The sequence below is a fragment of the Stegostoma tigrinum genome, chromosome 24 (assembly GCF_030684315.1).
Source record: "Stegostoma tigrinum isolate sSteTig4 chromosome 24, sSteTig4.hap1, whole genome shotgun sequence".
NCBI lineage: Eukaryota > Metazoa > Chordata > Chondrichthyes > Orectolobiformes > Stegostomatidae > Stegostoma > Stegostoma tigrinum.
The window spans coordinates 13710204-13734793 of record NC_081377.1 but is presented as its reverse complement, the minus strand read 5'-3'; the positions used below and the strand labels follow the sequence as shown (position 1 = coordinate 13734793).

Below are 24590 nucleotides of genomic sequence, written 5' to 3'. Positions count from 1 at the left end.
GCAATAGCGATAACAAGGTGTAGAGCTGGATGAACACAGCAGGCCAAGCAGCATCAGAGGAGCAGGAAAGCTGACATTTCAGGCCTACACCCTTCTTCAGGAATCTTATAAAAAATTTCTGAATTCTGAAGAATTCTGAAGAAGGGTCTGGGCCCAAAATTTCAGCTTTCCTGCTCCTCTGATGCTACTTGGCCTGCTGTGTTCATCCAGCTCTACACCTTGTTATCTCAGATTCTCTAGCATCTGCAGTTCCTACTATCTATGGAAGAAATAGGTTTGTTTTACTTTTACTGATCAAAAGAATAAAATCAAAAGATCTTGGATCTCAAGCAATGTTTGTTCCTTCTCTCTTACAAAAAGTATTTGTTCACCTTTAGCATTTTATGAGCATTATTTTGATTTGCTACTTAGGATGATTCAGAATTTGTGTGCTCTTAAGCAGTCAAAATTATGTATTTTTCACATTCACAGTAATACTATAAAACCACAGGTGGCCCACATTTGTTGCAACAATAAAGGGGCTGGTATGCAAGCAAAAGTTAGACGATTTAAGAGAGTGTAGCCAGATGCAACCATCCCAACCAAAATTTTTTGGGAACATTTGAATTTCATTCCATATTTTGACCATGATAATAACCTTCGCCCTTTCCCCCAATTTTTGGCTTTTTGTTTGACGAGAATGTGAGGAGCAATGGGTAATTGTCAGAAGCACAATTACCAATTTTACAGTCAGCTGTGCACTGCAAAAGCAATGATATCTCAAAACTGGACCGCAGTTGAACTGGATAGGCTTCCTCAGTACCAATACATGCAGTAGAAGCTTTCACAGCAAATTGTCCAACAGAGGCTCATTGCAAAAGAATAAAGTGACCAAGCCTTCATGCACTGAAAGATATTTAACCATGTTTTTATACAGAGGTCTGGCACCAGGCTTTCTACATACAGCAGATTTAATCATCACTATAATGAAAAAAGAAACAAAGATGTCAAAAGTGCAGTGATACAAACAGCTGGGCATGCAGAAAATAGGACATCTGTTAGAATGCAAATAGGCAGTAATAGCCAACAAACAACTGGAGTTTTTTTTTGGAAAAGACTGTATATGTTGGCTGCCATAGTAACTTAGCCTACTCAGAAACAGGCTGTTTTCAAAAATACGGAAGATCCATAGATAGGTAAACATAATAATGTAAATATGCAATGATCTCTCAAAGAATTTACTGGGGAAGCACAACAAGATACTTTCTGTACGTTAAATAATTAAACACGTCACCTTCACACTATTGTTTGCTTTTGCAATGGTCATATGCCTCAGAAGCTACTGAAGGAGAAAGTATGTGTGAAGCTTGATGTATTGAAGACAACATTGAAGGCAGCTGACAAAGAATGAAGACTTTCAGATATACTTTGCCCTGAATCTAGATTATGTCAATGGGCAACACATGCTTTGCATCATTCGAGTTGAACAGGAGAAGGCCCAAGGGGATTTTCTATTTCATGAACTAGTTCAATGGCAAGTCACTTAATATTCTCCTTCTAGCTTTCCGCCGAGAGTGTCCTTGTCAATCTTTTCACCACTGAAGTAACGCAACAAAGCTTTTATCAAAAAAAATTTTGTAGCAAACTGCAGGCTGAAGGTTTATAGCTGTGGTGGTGAAGCCTTGAATATTTATATCCCACCAGTGTGCACTAAACAATTAAAAAAAATCTTTAATCAGTGGCTATGTGGCGGATGCACAGTATCCTGTACATTTGACGGCGAATTCCATGAGCTGCTCCGAAAAGCAATGCCGATGCATTGCTCAGAAACCTACAGGCCGGAACATCATTGTGGTGGACTTGAGGGAATAATGCGAACCTTTCCAATAGTGCCACTTGATCCCATTAAAGCGAATTGTGTTCATCCCGCCTGAGTAATACATACCATTCAAGTTAGAAGGGCCACAGGCCTGAAACCACCATCCTGCAGCCAAAACAAAGCAACAAATAAATCAGAGATTACAATGCATCCATCTTGATATCATCCTAAGTAACATCTTTTCACACTGAGTTACATTAGCAGTTTAAGTATAAGAAACCACATCCGTAAGCAGCACTATGAAATAATGTTGATAAGTGTCCTTGATTGTTTGCGTAGCGAATTCTCAATCTGGGCTATGCCGTCTGGTAAGGATTCCAGTTAATTCATTGGCAGTGGAAAATTAACAGCAATATTGTGCTAGTCACCTGTTATGGAGCTGGTGTGAAGTTGCAGCTTTGGCAGAGGGGCAGAAAGCATTGACATGGTGAATCTGTTCTTTAAAATGCACTCATAAGTTTGGCATTACTGGCTAAACCAACATTTCTTGCCCAACCCTAACTGGCCCAGACAGTTGCTAAGAATCACCAGTCTGGAGTCACATGTAGGCTAGACCAAACAAAGATGGTAGCTTCCACGCTTAAAGGATATAGATGGGTTTCTCCTGACAATTAACAATGGTCCCATGGTTGACATTACAACTTTAATTCTGTATTATTTTTTAGTTGAGTTTAAATTCCACCATCTGCCACAGTGGGAATCAAACCTGGGTTCTTAGAACATTAACTTCCACTGGGTCATCACCTCCCTATTAAAAATAAGGCAAAGATCAACAGTTGCATGAAAATGTGTAGTTTTTTTTTAATGTGGAAATGTTAGAGCCACAAAGATATTTTTATCTCGGAAGAAACATACTAATTGCTCTGAAACTCAGCAGTAATTGTTGCTTCTCATTACAACACAACCTCCTATTCAGTGTTTGTATGTGTCATGTCCTATTTGTGAGAAAGTATACACACATTGTTTTCAGTAGATGTACCCATGAGTAGGCTAACCAGGGCTGGTTTGTTCTCATTAATGGGTGGAGATTAATGGGAAAGTTGGATGGCTCCAGCAAAAGCCAGAACAGATTCAAAGGCATTTTCTGGGATGTGTGGGATGGATGGAATGGAAGTGAAAAGATTGGGGAGCTTGGGGTAGAAAGTCGAATAGAAGCACTGAAATATGCGCTCACCTGCATGCTGCAGAGTTCTAAATCCACTCTGTGGAATGTCAGCCCAGACAGTGTCCACTAGCAGAGCAAACTCACAAGAAGTGGCAGAACAATGGTATTATGCTGGACTCCATGAAGCCATATGGAATCATATCAGAGAAACCTCCTGCTGCTTTCCACTTACCTCCCTCCCTCAGCAGAACAACGAGCACTCCTCCATGTTAAATACCACTTGGAAAAAAAACACAAAAGGACAACAAGGACATAAAACACACTTTGGGTGGGGGATTCCAATGCCAATCACCAAGGAAAATTTAATAATACCACTGATGACCACGTTAACAGTGACAAAAGTGCATTAGTTCCAAGAAAACATGCAAAGGCACTTAAATGCCTGGGGGACCCCTGTGTTGTTACCAGATGGATTGTTTATACTGCTGAATTTACAACAAATCAGAAGGTCACTAGATATAGTTTTGACTTCAGAAAGTTCAAAGCCTCAGTTCAGAGGCAACGAGTGTTCAGTTCAAAAGGGAGATGCTTTCTCCTGGCTGGAGAATCAAGCTTTTACTCCCGAGTATCCAGTCACCCATAACCAAAATAATGTTTATGGAGCTTTCAAGCCGCGAGAGCCTGGATAGAAATATTCAATTGTCAGAACAGATAACAATCAGGCTACTAAAATCGTAAAAGCTTCATGCTGGCAAACTCAGAAAAGAGTTCAATATTGATAGGTATGATATTATTTGGGAAATCCAAACAAAGCCAGAGAATACATAATAAGCAGGAGGGCATTGCTCCTAAGCGGTCTTTTTGGCTTATGGGCCTCATGTTAGCAAGCACATGGCAACACCACTATATCCAAAGTATATTGGTTATGAATTGGTTCAAGTGCATATTCCCTGGAGCAATCCTGAGGCTCACAGGGTTTTGCTTTGAGGATATTTGCACAACCTTGAGTTTAGAAAATTGAGGGATGATCAACATCGAGATATTTAAAATGATGAAGAAATTTATTTAGGTAGATTCGGAGAAACAAGTACCTCTATTTAAATGAAGTAGAAAACATAAAATCTTTCCACCTTGATCTGCTGTAGGATATAAAGTAAATGAAAGTCACCATACTTCCTGAGGACTGTAAGGCTGCTCCCTCATTAGAGAGGGATGACTGGTCATGGCTTACCCTGAGGGTCACCACACCCGAGGTGAAGGGTGAGATTGAAGAGAAGAGACCTGCATGGTAACCTCAGCTGATACAGAATTGAACCCATATTGTTGGTGAAACTGCATGGCATTCCAACCACCAAATCAAGTGAGCTAAAATCATAGTTACACACACAAGTGGTAACAATATCAGGAATTCAACAGGACTAGTTCTTCAAAGAATGATTCAAGTAAGTGCACATTATCAGTTTTCTTGAGTGTTTGATATTTTAGATCTAAGAGCTCAGACATGGTAAACCCAGACACAGAGATAGCTAGGAATAGTGTTGTCATTGGTATATTTTTTTGATAGGCCTTAAAGCTAGGACAGACTTTGCTGGGCTCAAACATTGCAAGAAATAATACTTATGCTGCTGAGAAAGGTCCCGGACATTGGTTTGATGAACAAGGCAGAGAAAAGACCACATACATTACATCCTGAAAAGCCAAACTGAGAAATATTGGATCCAGTTGAAGGTAGGAATACAAAATGAGATTTGGAGGGGGTCATAAAGATTTCCCCCGATCAGGTAAAATTGTGCTGCCAGCAGTAGACAAGATAATTGCTAAAAATTTCACATCAGATAATCATGCCGCAAAATAGTGCCCTGAAATGACCATGGTAATCTTCTAAATTACGAGCCTCAATTGCTGGAGTAGCTTTTGAATCTGGTTTTCAGCTGGAGATCTTTTTTCAATATTACTTCCACCCCTTACGAGGACATGGAAAGCTGGGAAGTAAATGGTTTAAATCTTTAAAGGGGAATATTAAACTGAAAGAACAAAATGACAGCAAGAATAAGATAAACACACTTCTTGTTTTCCAATATGAATCTACTTCTCTTTGCATTGCAATGTTGCTATTGTTAAACAACATGAACAAGAGCTTTAACTGCCCACATTTTTAAAAATTCTTTTAGAGAATTTAAGTTCTCTGGCAAGGCCAGCGCTTGTTGGAATTTCCAAATTGCCCCTGAATTGAATGACATGCTCGACCATTTTTGAGGGCAGGTAAGAGTCAACTGCAATGTTGTGTGTCTGTCTTGCGCATACAATCCATAGTATCACCTCTTCACTATTAAGCCAGCAGGCCTCACACTTGACCTATCCTTTGCCACATCCCATCCATAATTTACTACTACTTTGCCCCCAATGCCCTCTATAAACCCACACCTTGCCATTGTCCAATTGGGAAAAACAAATATATGCAAACAATCAGGCAATTCCAAATATGAAACTTTATTTGCAGACAGCAAATTAAATTAATAGAGGCTGCGTTGTGCTCCACAAAGCAAACCAGCTTCTCCAATGATAGCCAATGACTATTTTGACAATTCTACAACCGTATGCTGTGCATAAGCCTTATCTACTGGAACCTGTTGATTTGTCAACAAGATGCTGTATGACTTATAGTACCGGAGCCCACTGAGCTCCATCCTTACAAGGAGATCTTCCTTCTCCCCAGTGTCCTTGGAAGGCTACTCTCATTCCCCGCTGTTCCTCAGTATCCACTAAATTGCCTTGTTGCCTGCTCCAATTGTGCAGCACAACACGGTGGATGCAGCACACTGTGTCTGGATTATACGGAACGCACCCCTTCCTGGTGCAGTCGATACAGCAGGACCCTCACCTTCAGTAGCCCCATTGTAGGCTCCACCACAGCCTAGATGAAGCCTGTGCAGCATTGTGTCTATGCTCTGCATCAGCCAGACAGGCACAGATCGCTTGAAAATGAATAGAATGGAACCCCTTCCCATTGATCAATTTCACAGTGTTGTTATATGCTGCACTCAGTGTGTATAGTTGATGGCACCTGCATTTGGGAAACCTTCCTGAATTACACTGCCCAGGGGTTCAGCATTGACCTTCTTACAAGGGAACAAAGTGAACCAAAGCAACCATGCACTGATGGTATTGGTTACCATCCTGATATACTTGTGGGTGCATGACAGATATGCCACACAAGTCATCCATCACACCTTGAAAGGAGATAATGGGAACTGCAGATGCTGGAGAATTCCAAGATAATAAAATGTGAGGCTGGATGAACACAGCAGGCCAAGCAGCATCTCAGGAGCTCAAAAGCTGACGTTTCGGGCCTAGACCCTTCATCAGAGAGCTCTCTGATGAAGGGTCTAGGCCCGAAACGTCAGCTTTTGTGCTCCTGAGATGCTGCTTGGCCTGCTGTGTTCATCCAGCCTCACATTTTATTATCATACACCTTGAAAGGAGCTAGTCACAGAGATGTTCACAATAGCTCTGACCTTCACAGCCTCCAGGAAAGGATGGCCTCTCACTCCTGCAATGCTCAGGCGTCACTCCAGCATCTGGCACTGCTTGGGCGCAGTGTCCTGGGAAATACAAAGCCTGTACTGACACTGCACCCCACTTAACTTCAGCAATGAGATTTGGTGTGCGAAAACTCTGCTCCTCCTGCGGGCCCCCACACATGCCGACGGGGCCCTATCGTTAACATTATCTGGTTGAGCTGGGTTCCTCTCATCCTCTGCGATGGATCTCTGCTGCTTTTGGTCTTGATATCAGGCCTGTATTTGCCTTCACCTTCTTAGGAAGGCTCCCGCAATGACCCACACCCCACTAGCAGCTGGTTTCATGACTCTTGCTGGCAATGATCTTTGTTGGTAACATAAGCAGTAAGACAGGTCCTGACCTCTGAGAAGTTAGTGGCAACATTCCACGCATTTAAGAGCTAAGCACACTTCTCCATGCAATGAGATATGCAACACATTGATGGACTGGCACATAGAATCATAGAATCCTTAAGGTGCAGATGGAGGCCATTTGACCCATCACGTCTGCATCTACATTCCAAAGTGAATCCCACCCTATTCCCAAAATCTCACACCTCCCATGTCTAATTTCCCTAGCCTGCACATCCCTGGACATTACGGGACAATATAGTATTGCCGGTCCACCTAACCTACACATTTTTGGACAGTGGGAGGAAATGAGAGCACCTGGTGGAAAGCCACGTAGACATGGGGAGAATGTGCAAACTGCACAAAGTTGCTCGAAGCTCGAATCAAATCTGTGTGCCTGGCACTGAGGCAGCAGTACTAACCCTTGAGCCACCATGCCACTACATGCTCCAGTGATGTGGAGCATTCTTGTTCTTAAATATCTTGGCCTCTTCCTGAGGTTCCCTGTGTCACTAATGCCTATCTTCAGCCAGGTTGATTCATTTCGCACCATGTTGAGAAACAGCTGAAGATACTGGGTACAAAAATGGTGACAAACACTGACAGCATCCCACCCATCCATCATACTGAAACCTTGTGCCCCAAAGCTGACCTAACCCATAGCCATGTTTTTCTAGTACAGGTACAACACTGTCATCTACTGAGAACGCTTGTCCTATTTGTTTGAAATCAAATGCAGCAAATTACAACTTAATCAGTCTACTTTCATCAGCAAAGTAATGAAGGATGTCATCAACAATGCCATTAAACAACACTTACATTCCAGGAAGTTGCACATCAATGATGAGCACACGTTCCATCATGGCTGCCTAACTGCTGTGTGTATTACAATCCAAGCTTGTCAAATGAACTGAAGTCAAGAGATGAAGTGAACATGCCTGCCTTGACAACAGGGCAGCATTTGACCTCAATGCCCGAGCAAAATTGAAGTCAATAAAATCGGGGAAAAAATTTCCACTGATTGAAATCACATCTAGCACAATGGAAGATGGTCCTATCCATTGGAGCTCAATTATCTCCGCCTTAGGATTTCACGGCAGGCATTTGTCCGGGTAGTATCTAAAATTCAGTGAACGGCTGCTTCATTGTTAACTACGCCACCCCCACCCCCGATCCTAAGGTTAGAAGTAGGGACATTGGCTGATGATTTCCCCAATGTCCAGACAAAACTTTGAAATTAATTCTACAATTTACAAATTCTGCTAGTTATTCTACATAGCAATATTCTCAAAAGTTATTTGAGAAATATAAGCCAAGAGGTCACTGATTGTGTCTGAAAGCACAGTTCAATAGCCTGGTGTTGCAAATATATTTCTGTTTTCCTTCCAGCTCTGTTCCTCTTTTACGACAATCTGTTGTCTCATCTAATGTCACAATAAGCAAAATTGTATATTCGGCTTCATCACCCGATAACAATGAGGACAAAATGGTAAATAATTCACCAGTGCTCCTGATTTTTATTCATATATGAAAATGGTATGTGAAATATGGAATTGTTTTGTCCAGGTGAGAAGCTTGCTGATGCTCACAGTGAGAAATTGTCACTTGGAATAGAGTCAGAAAGACAATTAGTAACTTCATAGAATCCTGAATTCAAAGGAATAAAAAAAGGTTTGTTCGTAGCTTATTGCTCTTGCCTCAAAAGCTCTTTACAAGAAAATGTTTATGCAGCATCTTTCAAAATCTCAGGACATCCCAAAGTAAAGTCTATAAAGTGCTGTAATCTGGAGTTGCAACAATTAGTTTTCATGCGGTTTAGCTCCTTAATTAGATAATTACAGTGTTTTTTTGTTTGGCATAGTTTGATGATATTGTGGAAAAATCTTTGTTCTTTCATGGTATGTGAACATTTCTGGTAATACAAGCATTTGTTGCCCATCAGTAATTGCTTGCCTCAACACACCACTGAGTCTTTGGAGTCACATGTTGGCCAGACTGAGTCAGAATGTCAGATTTCCTTTCCAAAAGGACATGATGAAACAAAGGTCTTGACAGAACTATCAATGATAACAGTCACTTTTGTGATAACTGGTAATAATGTTACATATTCAAGATTTATCATCTGAGTTTGATTCCCAACTGCTGATGCTGTTGGATCAGAAGCCATGTTCCTGGGGCATTAGACTGGAACTCTAGAGTGTTAAGACTCCCATAAACAACACTGCTCACAGAGTCATCGAGATGTACAACATGGAAACAGACCCTTCAATCCAACTCACCCATGCCAAGAGATATCCTAAATAAATCTAGTACCATATGCCAGCGTTTAGCCCATGTCCCTCTAAACTCTTCTTATTCATGTACCCATCCAGGTGTCTTTCAAATGTTGTAATTGTACCAGCCTTCACTAATTCCTTTCGCAGATCATTCCATACACACACCACCCTCTGCGTGAAAAAGTTGCCCCTTAGGTCCCTTTTAAATCTTTCCCCGTCACCTTAAATCTATGTCCTCGAGTTTCCAGACCTTGTCTACTTACCCTATCCACACCTCTCATGATTTTATAAACTTCTGTAAGGTCACTCCACGGGCTCCGAAGCGCCTGGGAAAATAGCCCCAAGCTATTCAGCCTCTCTCTATAGCTAAAACAGTCCAACCCTGGCAACATCTCTATAAATCCTGTCCGAACCCTTTCAAGTTTCACAACATCCTTCCTATAGGAGGAAGATCAGAATTGTGCACAATACTCCAAAAGTGGCCCAACCAATATCCTGTACAGCTGCAATACGACTTCCCAGCTCCTACACTCAATGCACTGACCAACAAAGGCAAGCACACCAAATGCCATCTTCGCTATCCAATCTATCGATGACTCCACTTTCAAGGAACTATGAACCTGCACTCCAAGGCCTCTTTGTTCAGCAACACTCCCCAGGCCCTTACGATTAAGTGTATAAGTCCTGCCCTGGTTTGCCTTTCCAAAATGCAGCACTTCACATTCATCTAAATTAAAGGCAATCTCTGCCCATCAGCCCATCTGATCAAGATTTCATTGTACTCTGAGGTAACCTTCTTTGCTGTCCACTACACTTCCAATTTTGGTGTCATCTGCAAACTTACTAACCATGCCTCCTATGTTCAAGTGACAAAAAGCAGTCACACTGTTCAGAGAAGTTATGACACGAATCTGAAGCAAGTGGGGCTTGAACTCAGTTCTCCTGGACTATAATTAGGGTCAATACTTCTGTGCCACAAGAGTCCTCCATGGGACATAGTAAGCTTAGCTGAGAGGATGGGGAAGACATGGATTTAACATGTAGTCCACAAGATTAAATTTCAAAGTGTAGCAGGCCTTCAGAACTATACTAGAGTGCCAACCTCAAATTTTTTCTTGAAGTGAGACTGAACCGGAAACGTTTTAACTCAGAGACAGAACTTGTGTTAAAATTGTACTTCTCTTGGCGGTTGACGATTTCGAGAGATTTGCAGAAGTAAAAAGTACCTTCTGCACATGCCATTTATGAATCTGCTTCAATTCAGCTTGACAGTCATGGAAGGAGGCTATTCAATATTCAGAAAAAATGTTCAGAACTGGAGTTGCAGGAGTCAGCAGAAGAGAATAGGAATGTACTTGATCAGATATCAGATCAGGAAGGGATAATTGCAGCGATTCTGCAAGATTTTTGACATACAGCTGTGTGTTCCTGGTGCGTGTCTCACTCTCAGCTCCGAAATATTCTTTTGCTGTATTAATTATCTGCACTGCTTTCCAGTGCTGGTGGGAATGTTTAATCTGGCAAGTTAGCAACAGTTGAATTTGCAGCTGTTTATTTGGTTTACTGCTTCAATAATCAGTCCAAATCTGAGGTATTACCCTAAACATCCATTCACACAGAAACACCTGTGAAGAGGGACTTTGAAATATAAAAAAAAGCTTGAAGTTGTTAAATTACTTGTGTCAGAATAGTACGCATGTTTGTATTTAATTAGTTACACAAATTACTGGAAATCTGAAACAAAAAAAATGTAGGGAATAGATGAAAGGAAAGTTTAATTTGCCTTTTATCTTTACACATTTAAATTTTTGTGCCTTTTCCAACATTTCATAACTGTGTCAAATTATCAATGCTGTTGGAAGTGTTCAAAGTAATTAGTGTACATAATTTTGAGTTTTGTGTTTGTGTGTATTCAGTAAATGAATTTATTTGAAGAGGAGCTTTTTTCTTCATTAGAACTGCGGCTATACACGCCTAAACATAGAAATTATTCCAGTGCATTTACTGGATAAAGGGATACAGCTGCTGGTAGAGCTTTGATTCAGAGGTTGCAATGCATGGTTTACAGATGAAGCTGGAGAATATGATGACAAGAACTTGCTATGCACAATTTGGCTGCTGTGTTGTCAACAGTAAAGCACACATGACACTTAAAAGCATTTCAATAGTTATGAGGCCCTTTGGGACATCGTAAGGTCATGAAATGAAATATACATATGAATTTTTTTTCCTCTTTAGTAAGAACCAGAAACTGAACTGATTAAAACTGCTCGTACTTTCACAAACATTCTCCATGACATACTTGGTTGCAGCAGTGTGTACTATTAACAGAATGCACTGCAAAAATCCATGAAAACTCCTGAGATAACATCTTCCAGAACAATGTCCACTACCATCTAGAAGGACAAGGTTAGCAGATACTATTGTGCACCAACAACTGCAAGTTCCACTTCAAAACCATTCAGTGTTTATACTCAGAAATACATTATTATTCCTCCACTGTAGCTGTGTTAAAATCCTGAAATTCCATTCCAAACAGTGTTGTGAGTCCACACACATCACATGAACTGCAGAAGAAACATTTGTATGGGCAATAGCCAGTCAATGACACTAACATCTCGATAAAGAAGAAAAAAAAAACAAATAACCACACAAATGCTGTGACTTCAAGAGCAGGTGAGAGACTAAGAACTCTAGCGAACAATTCACCTCCCAATTCCACAAAGCCTATCGACCTTCTACAGGGCTCACGTCTGTTGTGTAATAGAATACTCCCTGCGTACCTAGATGAGTGCGGTCCTAACAACCCTCAAAAAGCTTGACATCATCTGGACATTGCAGGCCATTTGACTGGCGTTCCATCCATGAACTTCATCAATTTCTCCCTACACTACCAATGCACAGTAGCAGCAGTATGTACCATCCAGAAGATACATTGCAACAACTCACCAAGGACCTCACAACAACATTATCTCAGATGGTGACACCTACCATCTAAAAGGTCAAAGACGAGTGCTACCACAATCTGTAAGCTCCCTTCAAGGCACAGCCTACTCTGGCTTTGAAATATATTGGGTATCTTTTAGTTTTGTTGCATCAAAATCTTGGAAATTCCTTGAAGTCACATCAATGAAACTGCAATAATTCAAGGAGCTGGAACTCTACCACCTTCTCAAACATAATTCAGGATAAACAATAAATGGCGCCTGAGCAAACAACATTTCCAGGTAAAACCTTCAATTCAGAACTGGTATAGAACATAGCAGAAGCAGTGTGAGGTGGTAAAACTTTTTTAAAAAAGGTCACACTTGGGAGTTAGAGTCCTTAGAAAAAAGAATGATGTGTAAGGGCAGACTTGGTTTAAGGTTCAGTAGGAAGTGATTGTTTCAGAGCTCCCTGAGCAAAGCTAAAAATTCCTGTCAGAAAAGGTGAAAATATGAAAGCCATAGCACAAAAAGATTGGTTGGGAAAGATTGAAGTTAGGAAAGACGTACTTACCATTCACAGTGAACATTGCTGCCACATTAAGTGCGTACATTGGTGCATGTCTACAGTGGAAAAGTGAGGGGCCATGATTTTATTTGTACTCAGGCCACAGCTTCAGGACATCAGAGAGTAGATTAAATTGACAAAGAAATAATTTCAAAAGATATGAGGTAGCATCTAACAGAAAAATATAGCTGAACACTGTTAACAATGTGATAAAGAAGCAAAAGCAATAATTCAGACTACAATTTTAGTGAGGAGGTTTAGTAAGACTACAGCAATTAAATGCATTTTGAAAATCACAGGAGTATATGCTTGTGAAATATGAGAAAGAATCCATTTTGCTTCAAGAAAGTAGAATTTTTGGCTGCAGAATGCAGGAAAGTACCATTTAAATCACAAAAGTCTTGGAAGACCCTCAGTGATCAGCAAAGATACAGATTTGCTGTTTCACAGAAATGAAAACTTTATTACAGGAAGATTATATAGTCCCATAAAAGAGAACACAAAGTTTTAAAAGAACAAGAATACAGTAATCCAAACTGCATAGTTTAAAAGCTTGTAAAACAAAAATTGGAACAGCTTTTTTATTTACAGAAGTAGAAGCTGTCCAAAGACAGATTAATGCAGTATTGACTTACTGTGGGATTAAAAGCTTTAATTCCAGAAATACAACAGAATATAGGTACTGGAGAATTAAAACAGCTTTCTTCAATATGTTCTGATGTTCTTCAAGCATTGGACAATAACTTTACCTGAGATCAAATACAATTTTTGAAAGAACATGATTTAACAGAAGAGTTTAACGTCCAGGGACTCTGGGGATAATTTTGTTAATGTTCTCTACAGGCTTTTGGAAACTATGACTATGGGGCTTTGAAATCAGAATTCATAAGATACAGCATTGTTGTTATAATTGTTATAATGATTGCTCTAAACTATCACAGTCCAAAGAAGGCTTGATTTTGCAGGAAGCTATTCAAATTGTTGTGGAAGCAGAAACAAGGAACACACAATTAAATCCTGAGAGGTGTTTAACATAGGAGTCTAACAGAATCCATGCAATTTATAAAGTTAGTGGGAAGTGTAGGCCAAACAACAGATACTGAGAGCTAGTGTCAGAACTGTGGAACAAAAAACCTCATAAGCATAAGTAGTGCCCAGCTATGACAAAAAAACACATCTGTAAAGTTAAAGATCACTTCTAGAAGATGTGTTGAAGTCGGATGCAGTTTCAGAGCAGCAAAATAGTCAAATACTTGCTCATACAATCATTAATGTGGAAGAACGATCACTATTAGAAAAAGCACTCCACACTTTCGTAGAGGAAATCATTGATTCGACCAATTTGAGTTTGATAGAACCTGTTAATGTCAATGGATATCTCACCAGTTTTTAGACTGAGGCAGAGATGACTGCCACGTCTTATCAGGGTGAATACCATAGCTGAAAATGATAGAGTATACAGAGAAGGAACTATGTAGGTGAGAAGGCATAACTCTCAATATTAAAGGCAGGCAAGAAGCAACTCTGCCAGACAAAAAGATTCAGAGAATTATGAGTGTATTCATAATTCATAATCAACACTTCTCACTTCTGAGTCTGCTGACATGTCTTGACTTCAATATTCTTGCAACAGCAGGAGTTCAACTCAGTCCAAGGGAATAACTGGTCCAGGAGCAAACTATTGTCAAGCAACCAGTCAAGTACAAATTATAGAAAAGTATATTGTGCTCATTTGCGCAGTGGCTATCAAGTCAAAAGCTGCTGAAACAAATTTGACAAAAACAAAAGCATGCCCAAGAATGTGCTGTCATTCACCAATGCTGCACTGGGTCAAAATTCTAGTGAGGTAGCTGGAAATAAATGCATTGAGCACCAAACACATTTCAAAGTCATAGATGACTCATTGATATATGACCAATGAGCAGTGGCCTGGATTTTCAAATGGCCAGACCATCATTACTCTCACGTAGATGAGAGTTGCACAAGAGGATTCTCTGAAATCCCCATCATTGCAAAATCCAAATAAATTGCCCAGGAGATTGAATATTCTAATGAGCAATTTCTCAATGCTTGGGGCTATCTGAAAGTCTCCATTTACATTAGGGAATTCAGTGGATTCCAATGAAATTAAGTAAACGATTAACAAGAAGAAAGCTAACTTTTAAAGACATAGTTACTCAGTAATGTTTCAACTGACATCATGGTTACCTCACACACCCCACACTTTACTTTCCTCAGACCACCTACACACCCCAAACATCGATCTGACATGTTCTCACAGACCTACAATCCTCGCTCCAACCGGGGAACCAATACTCTGCTTCTCTGCTGCAGGCCTGCCACTAGCCCCTTGTCCCCCTCCGGAAACAATCTGCCTCCCCCTCACCCTCACAGGACTCGGAATCCCTTTGTTACCAATGGAGACTGCTCAGCCTTCCCAGTCTGGACACATTCCTTCCCCCACCCCAGAGGGCATACCATCACACCAGGCCCCCCTCTGGATCTGCCACCCCTGCTACATCCTTTCTTCAGTTTGGACTTGCCCCACCTTTACTCATTTTGTACCCAATCTGTCTCTGGTTTCACCCCAGAACCTGACCCTCTATTTCACCCACCATCAGAACCAACTCCCGCAGAATGCAACATTCATCCCCTCCAGCCAATAACCCACCCATATCACCTAGATTAAACACTATCAATTGCCTGGCCTCCTTTCAATTTTGCACCTTAACACAGTATCAGCCTAATATCCTACGATTAACTATTTGGCATCTCACCTACCTGGCATCTGACCCCTTACTCACAAGGAATATACCTATGTGACAGTCCGCCCAACTGGTACTCTAACCCCTCCCAACTTTAGTACTCTATCCAATCTGGCATTCTGCTTACCTGGCACTTTAATCACCTGCCCTAACTTTATACTTCCCTTATTTATTTACCAGCTGACAGCAATGGTCACAACTCAGAATAAAGCAGCTGAATGTTGTGAAAACAAAGTGAGAGTTCCACAAATCCAGTGTACTTCCTCCAGCTTCCCTTCTGGATGTGTTTTTGGAAAAAGATACAGTGGAACTCATAGAGAAATTTCACAAGAAATTCAAGACATTATTAGTCATTGTGAAATCTACAATGACGCAGGATTTTCAGGACTGGAGAACAGTCTTATTATCACTTTTTTAAAAAATCAGATAACATAAACCAGGCAAAGTTTACCAAAAATTGGAAATTATGAGAAGATGAATAGGAGCTCATTGAAAAAATGTATTTTAGAATCCTGAAAAAGCCTGAATTTGTGAAGACAGAAACTTTGGGGGGGAATGGGATAATTGTAAATATAAATATAATCATATACCAAATTTTTTTAGCCTCCTAAGTAAGAAGGGGCTTTATTGCACCTTCTTGACTGTCACATTAATATTGGTGGTCCAGGACAGACTGTTGGTGATAGTCACTCCAAGGAACTTGACTCTCTTGACCATCTTCATCTCAGCTCCATTGATGTAGATCTGGCCATGCCCTCCCTTTTGCTTCCTGATATCAATGATCAGCACTTTAATTTTGCTGACATTGACGGAGAGACTGTTATCTTTGCACCATGTCACCAAGCACATTATCTCTTTTCTGTATCCATCTTGTCATTGCTTGATATCTGGCCTACAATGGCTGTGTGGTCAGCAAATTTGTAGATGTATTGGCCAGTGTTTTCTTTGTTTGGTCCTCTATCAATGTTACTCAGTTCAACCCTTATACCCAGTATGGAAAGAATGTTTGTGGAGTGAGCAGTAGAAGGGACTAGAGGGAGCATGCAATGCCCATCATCACAATACAGAACTTTAGAGACAGGTTGGCACTGCAGTGGCTGGAGTGTATCATCTTCCTGGGCTATGTTATTTTCCTTTCATAAGTTACATTTTTTTAATAAGTTTATGTCGACCATTTGGTAATGTTTCACTTATCAGGAGTTGTCTCAGCATTTGTTAATTTTGTGTTTAAAAGAGTATATAGGAGGACAGGTGGTACCACTCTATCCCAAACTTTAGAATTAGAATTAGAAATAACTTTATTGTCACATGCACTCACATGAAGAATTTCTAAGTTACCACTTATGGCGCCATCTTAGGTACCAAGGTACACAGTTACAGATTCTTCAGTACAAATTCTAAAGGGAAATAATTAGATAAAATAAAGTAACAAAATGTCCAGAAAAAATTAGAACAACAAAGAAATAAGAGATCAGAATAACTCAGACATCACTAGGCTTCACCTCAAGGCCGGGAGTCAAGCCTGTGCTGAGGCCTGGAATCCTCACTGGCTTTCACCCCAGACATCACCAATGCCACCTGAGGACAGGAGATAAAAAGAGAAAAGACATGAAAGGAAAGAGGAGTGAAGAAAAGAAATGGATAGAGCAGATGAGCCTTCAGCTCAGGAGTCCTACTCCACCACCTTCTTGGAAGTTAGTGCTATTATGTCGCACATATAATATAAACTGCTGACTTAGAATCTGAAGCAGGTCAGAATACTTGAAGAGGCAATGACATTGCAAAAAGACCATGGATATATTCTTGGAAAATTTCAACCAAATGGTATCGTGTGAGACTGGCAAGCATTATGCAAAATTGCATCATAACCTGCAGCTTCGGGCCGTCAAGTGGCAGTTGTTGATTTTGCTTTGTAATGGTAAATGACCCTGGCAGCAGTAGGAAGATGAAACTCAATTATCCCAGGTGATGGAGACTGTAACATGATATAATTTTATTACAAAATAGGCATCGCTATTGCTGAGGGAGAGCAACCAGGTTTGAAATTTTAAAATGCCAAGCTGCGAAAGAAGACTGAAACAGATTGACAGGAGTGATTGTCTCATAATATCGCCATTCAGGACAAAAGGAACACTTTGAAAGACATAATGAGAAACATGCATACAAAATTCAAATGATGGAGAGAGGCCAATGAAGGTGGCCATGTTTAATTAACAAATCAAAATAATGAAATGAGGTCAACAAAATCTGCAGAAAGAAGGGTAAGAAAGTCCATTGTGAAAGAGGATGTGAATCTTCTATAGCGTGTCAAAATAGTGATTAGTTGAGTGAAGGAGGAAATTGGAAATGAATATTGTTGTAAACAGGCACAGCTGCAAGAAGATCCCCCAATACCATTGTTGAAAGAGTAAATTCAGGGAACCAGCTTAAAAACATGCCCATGGCCTGAAATTTGCAAATGATAGACAATGTTTATTTTAAAAAAATCAGATGAAATTGCATTCCATCAGTTGGTGAGGGGTGGGGGGGGGAGAGGTGGAGGTAGAAAACACTTTTGTATTTTAACATCCACAGAGCTTCTCATTAGACACAAAAGCACTAAAAGTGAACAAGTCCCTAGACTTAATGACACCCATCCCACATTGCAAAGACAGATGTAGGTTGAAATTTATGAAGAGCTTATGGGCATCAAGAAGTCATTGAACACTCTGCTAGTTCTATCCAGTTCGGAAGAAGCTTACATGGTATCCAAAATTCAATAAAGTGAAATTTAGATTCATAAATTTTACATCAATACTGACAAAATAATGGCATGAATATTGCAAGAGCAAAGTTAAGAATCGTGAGCTTATAAGTAATGGAGCGAACTGAAACATGGAAGAAATTCCAGTTTTGGTTCATTCAGTTCATATTCTTGGAGGTGATTGGGTAGAATATCTGTCATTAAGGATCAATAAAAGGGAAGTTAAGGACGAAGGGGGGCACCCGGGGGAGAAAAAGTGATGTTAATCAAATCAGCTATGACCTTATTAACAGTGACACATGCTCTGTGAAGGGTTAGGGTTAGTGGGAAAATGGTTTTGCATTGGCCCTATTTCTTTTGATGTTAGGTTCTTGTGATCGAATGTTTACAGGCATTCTTAAGACAAGGTCAAAAATCACACGGCTCATGTTGGACTGTATAAAAAGCTAAAAGTACTGCGGATGCTGTAAATCAGGAAAAAAAAATGGAGTTGCTGGAAAAGCCCAGCAGGTGTGGCAGCATCTGTGAGGAGAAAAACAGAGTTAATGTTTTGAGTCTGGTGACCTGAGTCCTGAGGAACAGTCACTGGCCCTGAAACTTTAACTCAGTTTTTTTCCTTCACAGGTGCTGCCAGACCTGCTGACCTTTTCCAGCAACTTCTGTTTTTGCTCCTGTATGACTATAACCTGGTGTCATGTGATTTCTGATCTTGTCCATGCCAGTCCAATACCGGCACCTCCACATCATTCTTGAGATGGTACCAGGATGTATAGGAATGCAGGGGGGAGCTAAGTTGGCATCAAATTGGAAGAAAAAATAAGGGCCAAATCAAAAGAACTGACTGGAAAAGACTTTTGCAGTACCAGAAAACACTTTGTTACACTGCTAATGATATGGAATACATAACAAAAACAGAAGTTGCGAGAGAAACTCAGCAGGCCTGGCAGCATCTATGCAGAGAAAACCGAGTTAATGTTCTGCTCCAGTGGTGCCAAAATGTTAACTCTGCTTTCTCTCCACAGGTGCCACTAGATCGGCTGAGTTTCTCTAGCAATTTCTATATTTCTCTTGAATTTTCAGCACCTGTGGGGTTTTTTATGTGTGTTTTAGGCATGGTATTCATAAGTGTGTTGCACTGGAAATATGAAACTGGGTCATGGAGTCATACAGCACAAAAAGTCCAACTAGTCCATGCTGAACATAATCCCAAACTAACCTAGTCCCATAATCCCGCTCCAGGCCTGGATCCCTCCAAACCTTTCCTATTCATGTACATAGCTAAGGGTCTTTGAAATGATGCAATCCATGAAGCACATGGCAAATACAGTGATTACAACAGCAGGTCATAACACCTAACTCCTGTCTACCATCCACAAGACACTTTTCTGGGTGCATTTTCTATGCAGGTCTAACAACACTCAGGAACCTCAACATCTTGCAGGGCAAATCATATAGCTAAATTGGCATCCCATCCCACCACTTCCACATTCAGTCTATTGACCACAGATGCACAGTGGGAGCAGTGAGTACATCCATTAGGTGCACTGCACTTGCTCACCAAGGCTGTTCCGAAAGCACCTTCCAAACTCGTATCTTCTAACACCTAGAATCCCAATGGCAGCTGATGTATGGGAAGACGACTGCCTGCAAACAGCTTCCTAGCTAATGTTCTGCACATGACGATCAGTGCTGGCATTCTGGTTGCAACATTGACGGCCATTTTTGGAAGCCGCTGTCACACAGGGGCCTCAGAGACCCATGCAACCATAATGAAAATTAAGGGAACATTGCCTGCATGTTTGCCTCCGAGACACACATTCTCCTTCCTTGGAAATGTATCACCGCTCCTTCAATGTCACTGGTTCAAGACTCTTCAATGCCCTCTCTAGCAGCACTGAGGATTCACTTACACTGGTTCAAGAAGGCAGCTTGCCACAACCTTCTCCAGAGCCATTAGAGAAATGGCAATAACTTAGTCAGATTGCTCATATCCCATGAATAAATAATAATAAAAGGAATAATTTCATTTCCTGGATTAACTGTGGGACAATAACCTGGTTGAGAAGTTCAAGGATATAAAAAAGTATAACAAATACCTGCATGATATAAAAGTGCCTTTCAAGCACACAAGTATCCAAAGTGCTGCTGAAAAATAGATGATAAGCTAATAATGGAACTATTTGAAGGAATGATGTAACCTTTGGTGAAGGGCCAGTTTTCAGGAGGATCTCAAAAGAAGAGAGGGTGCAGAGGGAAGGGAGTTATGGAAGAATTCCATTGCATGGAGCCACAACAACTGAAGGCTTTGTTGTTTGAGAAATGTATGCCAGGGAGTTGATGCCTGAGACGTCAATATTAGAAAGATATAAGTACTGTGATGCTGTAGGTTTATAAGTCTGAAAGACCTTACATTCAGCAAGGGAGGAGGGAGATCATGAATGGTTTAAACATGGACTTGAGAGTTTAACATTGGAGCACTAGGAGTAAATACATGCTGGAGAAGATAGGAATGAACAGTGAGCCAGACCTGACGAGAGATAGGACACAGACAGTAATGCTTTCAAAGTATTGACATTTCCAGGCAGTCGAGATGAAAATTTGCCAGAAAAATCAATGAAATAATTGATGCTGGTGGTGAGAAGAGAATGGGTGAGTGTTTCACTGTCATCGAGACTGACAGAAAGAGAGAATTATTTGATATTACAGAGATGGAATGTATCTGTGCCAGGCATGGAGAATATGTAGTGTTAGAAACCTCAGATTGTGAACAATTTGGTTAACCCTGAAGTAATTAAGTGGTAGCAACAAAAGAAATTGATGATTTTCACTGATCTCCAAAGGTGATTTGAGGAGTGGGTGATTTTAGCCAGGAAGGGCAATAATGCTTGAGGCCTGATTATGCTCAAGATGGTCCATTCTGCACTGAACAGTGAAGCCAGTTGTCCAACAGACATGCCCTATTGACTTGGAATAAAGATAGAGTTCACACCAGAAGGCCTGATTGAAAAGGGGGCGAGGAAAGGTTGCACTCAAGTCAAAACTATCCAAAGCAAAAATGGTTAAGAAGATTGATGATGAAACATAAGCCATTTGAATCTGAAGAACCCTTTCAAATTCACTTTGGCTTTGCTTCATCCTTTAATAGCAAAAACCTTATGAGTCACAATTAGTATTAGTTCTGCGCTTATAGTGGCTGATTCAGCTTGATATCATTGGCACGCAGTTAGGTCTGCACTGAACAATTATTGAAGATGATATTGCAACAGCTAATTCAGCAATACATGGTTTGAAGAAGTTTATCTTTGGGAAATTCTAGCTCCACAGTATGTTTATTATTTTTCAGGCAAGAATTTACAGAATTCTGTTATTGTGTAAAATTAAAACAGTGAGAACATATTTTAGGGCTTGTGATTCATTCTTTCCTGCCAGAGATAGTGAAGTGGAATAAAGTGTACATCCAATCCAATGTGAATTAATACCTGACAAACTGTCAAACTGCTAAAATTTAAGTGCAGGATCAAATCGTACTTATCTCAATTTCAAACAAAGTGCATGAGAACCTACATTCCCTCTAATTTTTCCTGAGCTGTGAGGAATTCTGAAGCTGTGCCTGACATGACTTCCAAGTCAATCCTTCTGTGCGTAAATGTGTGTGGACCCTCTGAGAGGCAGACAGAGAGTATTGAAGAGAACACTATCCTTTCACCTCTAGAACTGAATGGTAATGGCACAGTATTTTCAAATTAAAGATATATGAGATTGATACCTAGGATGAGTTGGTTGTCTTATGAAGTTAGGTGGGTCAAGCTGGGCTTCCATTAGCGTTTAGAAAGTTGAGGGATAACATGTATAAGGATTGAAGTATATTTGATCCTGAAAATCTAATTAATAAGATGATTGAGAAAGGATATTTCTGATTTTAAATCAGTCCAGGACTGTTGGGTGTTATTTTAAATTAGGTCTTGTCCTTTTACGACAGTGATGAGGAGAGCATTTTTTCTCTCTCAGAGGGCTGTCCGACTTTGGAACTCTGTCACAGAGAGAAGCAAAATCATTAAATATTTTTAAGTCAGAGTGAGATAGATCCTTGTTAGGCAAGGGATTCAAAAGTTATTGGGGGCCAATGGGAATGTGAAATTCATAGCACCATCAGATCAGCTACGATTTTACCGAATAGTAAAGCAGACTCGAAGAGCTAAGTGGTCTACTCCTGCTCCTGTTTCTTATTTGAGTGTGTATGCTCATAACAACAATCTCTCTCAGAGTCTCTCCATGTAAGTGAAGACTTTCGTCCCTGTTACCATTCTATAAACCTCCTCTGCACCCTCTCTCATGCGTTAGCATTCTTTCCTCGAATGTGATGCCCAGAATTTGCCATAATATTGCAGCTAGGACAGGACCAGTGTTTTATAAATGCTGAGCATAATTTCCCTGCTTTCATGAAACGTGCTTCTAATTATCATGTCAAGAATCCACCAACGCAGTTTCTTTGATTTACCAACTCCTCCTTCAAAGAATCATGTACATACACCCCCAGGTCTTTCTATTCCTGAGCCTTTTCTAAAATTGTTTCATTTTATTTATATTTCTACTGTTCATTCCTGCTACTAAAATAAATCTCTGTGTGTAATTTATTGGCTGAGTTTTCCTGGGCCTAAGAAGCTCAGTTTGGAAAAGCTCAGCAGGTCTGTGAAGAAAAAGTCAGAATTAACCTTTTCGGGTCCTCAGATCATTCTGAGGATAGGTCACCGGACCCGAAATGTTAACTCTGATTTTTTTTCACAAATCCTGCCACACGCTGCCAAGCTTTTCCAGCAACTTATGATTTTGTCCCTGATTTACAGCAGCTGCAGTTCTTTCAGTTTTTATTACACTGTATTTCGGGATGGGGAGGGCATATTTCCATGGAGTGGGATGGTGGCCTTTCTATTTTGAGCATCACCAAATTTTCAAATGTCTCTTTTTTTTGTTATTATCCGATCCAATTTCCCTATTACCACCTCCTTTGGTGTAACGTTAGCAGCCTTCTCTCTTTAAAAAAGACAGATGTAATATACTCAGTAATGTAACTTTAACCATTTATACATTGCTGGGCACAAATTTGCAGCAGAATGTGTAAATATCAGAGTGAGTTAATAAGGGATTTTGTGGAAAATGGGGCCATCATTTCATTTTGAAAGACAACTGCTGGGTTGCAGCAACACTGCCTCTACTAGAAAATAATGCTGGAAGTCTTAAGTCTTGGCTTAAGTTGTACCCAATCTGGATAAGAATTTCTTGGCAAGAGTTATCAATACAAATCAATCTTTTCCATTTTTCATTTTGATTAGCATAAAACAAAAAATTGGAAAATGCTTTGCCACAATCATTATGGAGGCAAGAGAAAATGTTTCTTATTTCACCACTGATTTTGCATTCTGGTTTCTGGATGTTGCTACGGAAACATTCTTAGTCTCTTCTGCTTTCTAACAAGAGGTCACACTGATGATACTGTCCTGTTTTGAAAGCAGTTTCCCAGTACAACCAACAGATAGCTTGGAGAATGAACTTCTTCTGTCTTACCTCCAGATGCCATCTGGGAGCATTTACAGCCACATTCATCATTGTCAGCATCCTTGGTGCTAAATTTTGTACCAGAGGGGCTGAGGCTGCTGGTTCTCCCGGCTGTTCCACTGTAACCCTTTATGTGGAGCCTATGAGATAAACAGAAAAAAATTGAGACAATGCTTCCTATTGCCAGACTTTTCCTCAGCTCAACAAAACAAGCTTCTTTCGGCATTTGCTGTTAAATAGCTGAAGTAAACAGCGATTTATTAATATGATCTAGCCAAAATAAATTTGCAATTTATGCATATTTAACATCTCTGTGACTGCAATTAATTAATAATTGCCACAGATTTCACTGCAATAATCATGACACCTGAACAATGCACAGTGTTACTAATATGAAAATCTTCCATAATGAATTGTGAATTACCATCAGTAGCTGTTTGATATGTGTTGATTTAGTATTTCACACTTATCCACCCTATGATTTTCTTTGTTTGCACATTAATTATTCACTGTATTTATAGAAAATCCAGTCTAATAACTAGAGCAAGCACTGTTTTGAGCAAAGTGCGAAGTGTTAATGATTAACATTCAACATCTCTGGGCCAGAAAATGAATAATTTGCACTTCTAACCAGTTATTAGTTTATTTTTGTTTCCAACATAATGACTGATGTAGAACAAGTTGTTTTATCTGTACAGTTATTTCATACATGTTGCAGCAGACTGTGGACTATTCAAGCATTAGGCAGGGAACATCATGTTAATGATGAGGTGTCAAATATTTCAAACCTTCACTTGAATATAAATGTTTTACAAAAATATATCACACTTAACAAAAATGATACACTACGAAGGTATATTTCTAAACAAATGGTGAAGGCTAGCTCT

At 40.1% G+C, this 24590-nt stretch overlaps 1 protein-coding gene across 2 annotated transcripts in view; it reads right to left on the bottom strand.

Moving 5' to 3' along the window:
* Positions 1–211: 211 nt before the first annotated feature.
* The window catches only part of angpt2b (angiopoietin 2b), a 215908-nt gene continuing 191529 nt past the window's right edge, over positions 212–24590 (bottom strand). For both annotated transcript variants that reach the window (XM_048558424.2, XM_048558425.2), the window contains exons 9-10: positions 23713–23843; positions 212–1963 (exon numbers count right to left, since the gene is read on the bottom strand). In XM_048558424.2, coding sequence (XP_048414381.1) covers positions 1803–1963; positions 23713–23843 — 292 coding nt within the window. In that variant the 3' untranslated portion in view covers positions 212–1802. The remainder of the gene's footprint in view (positions 1964–23712; positions 23844–24590) is intronic.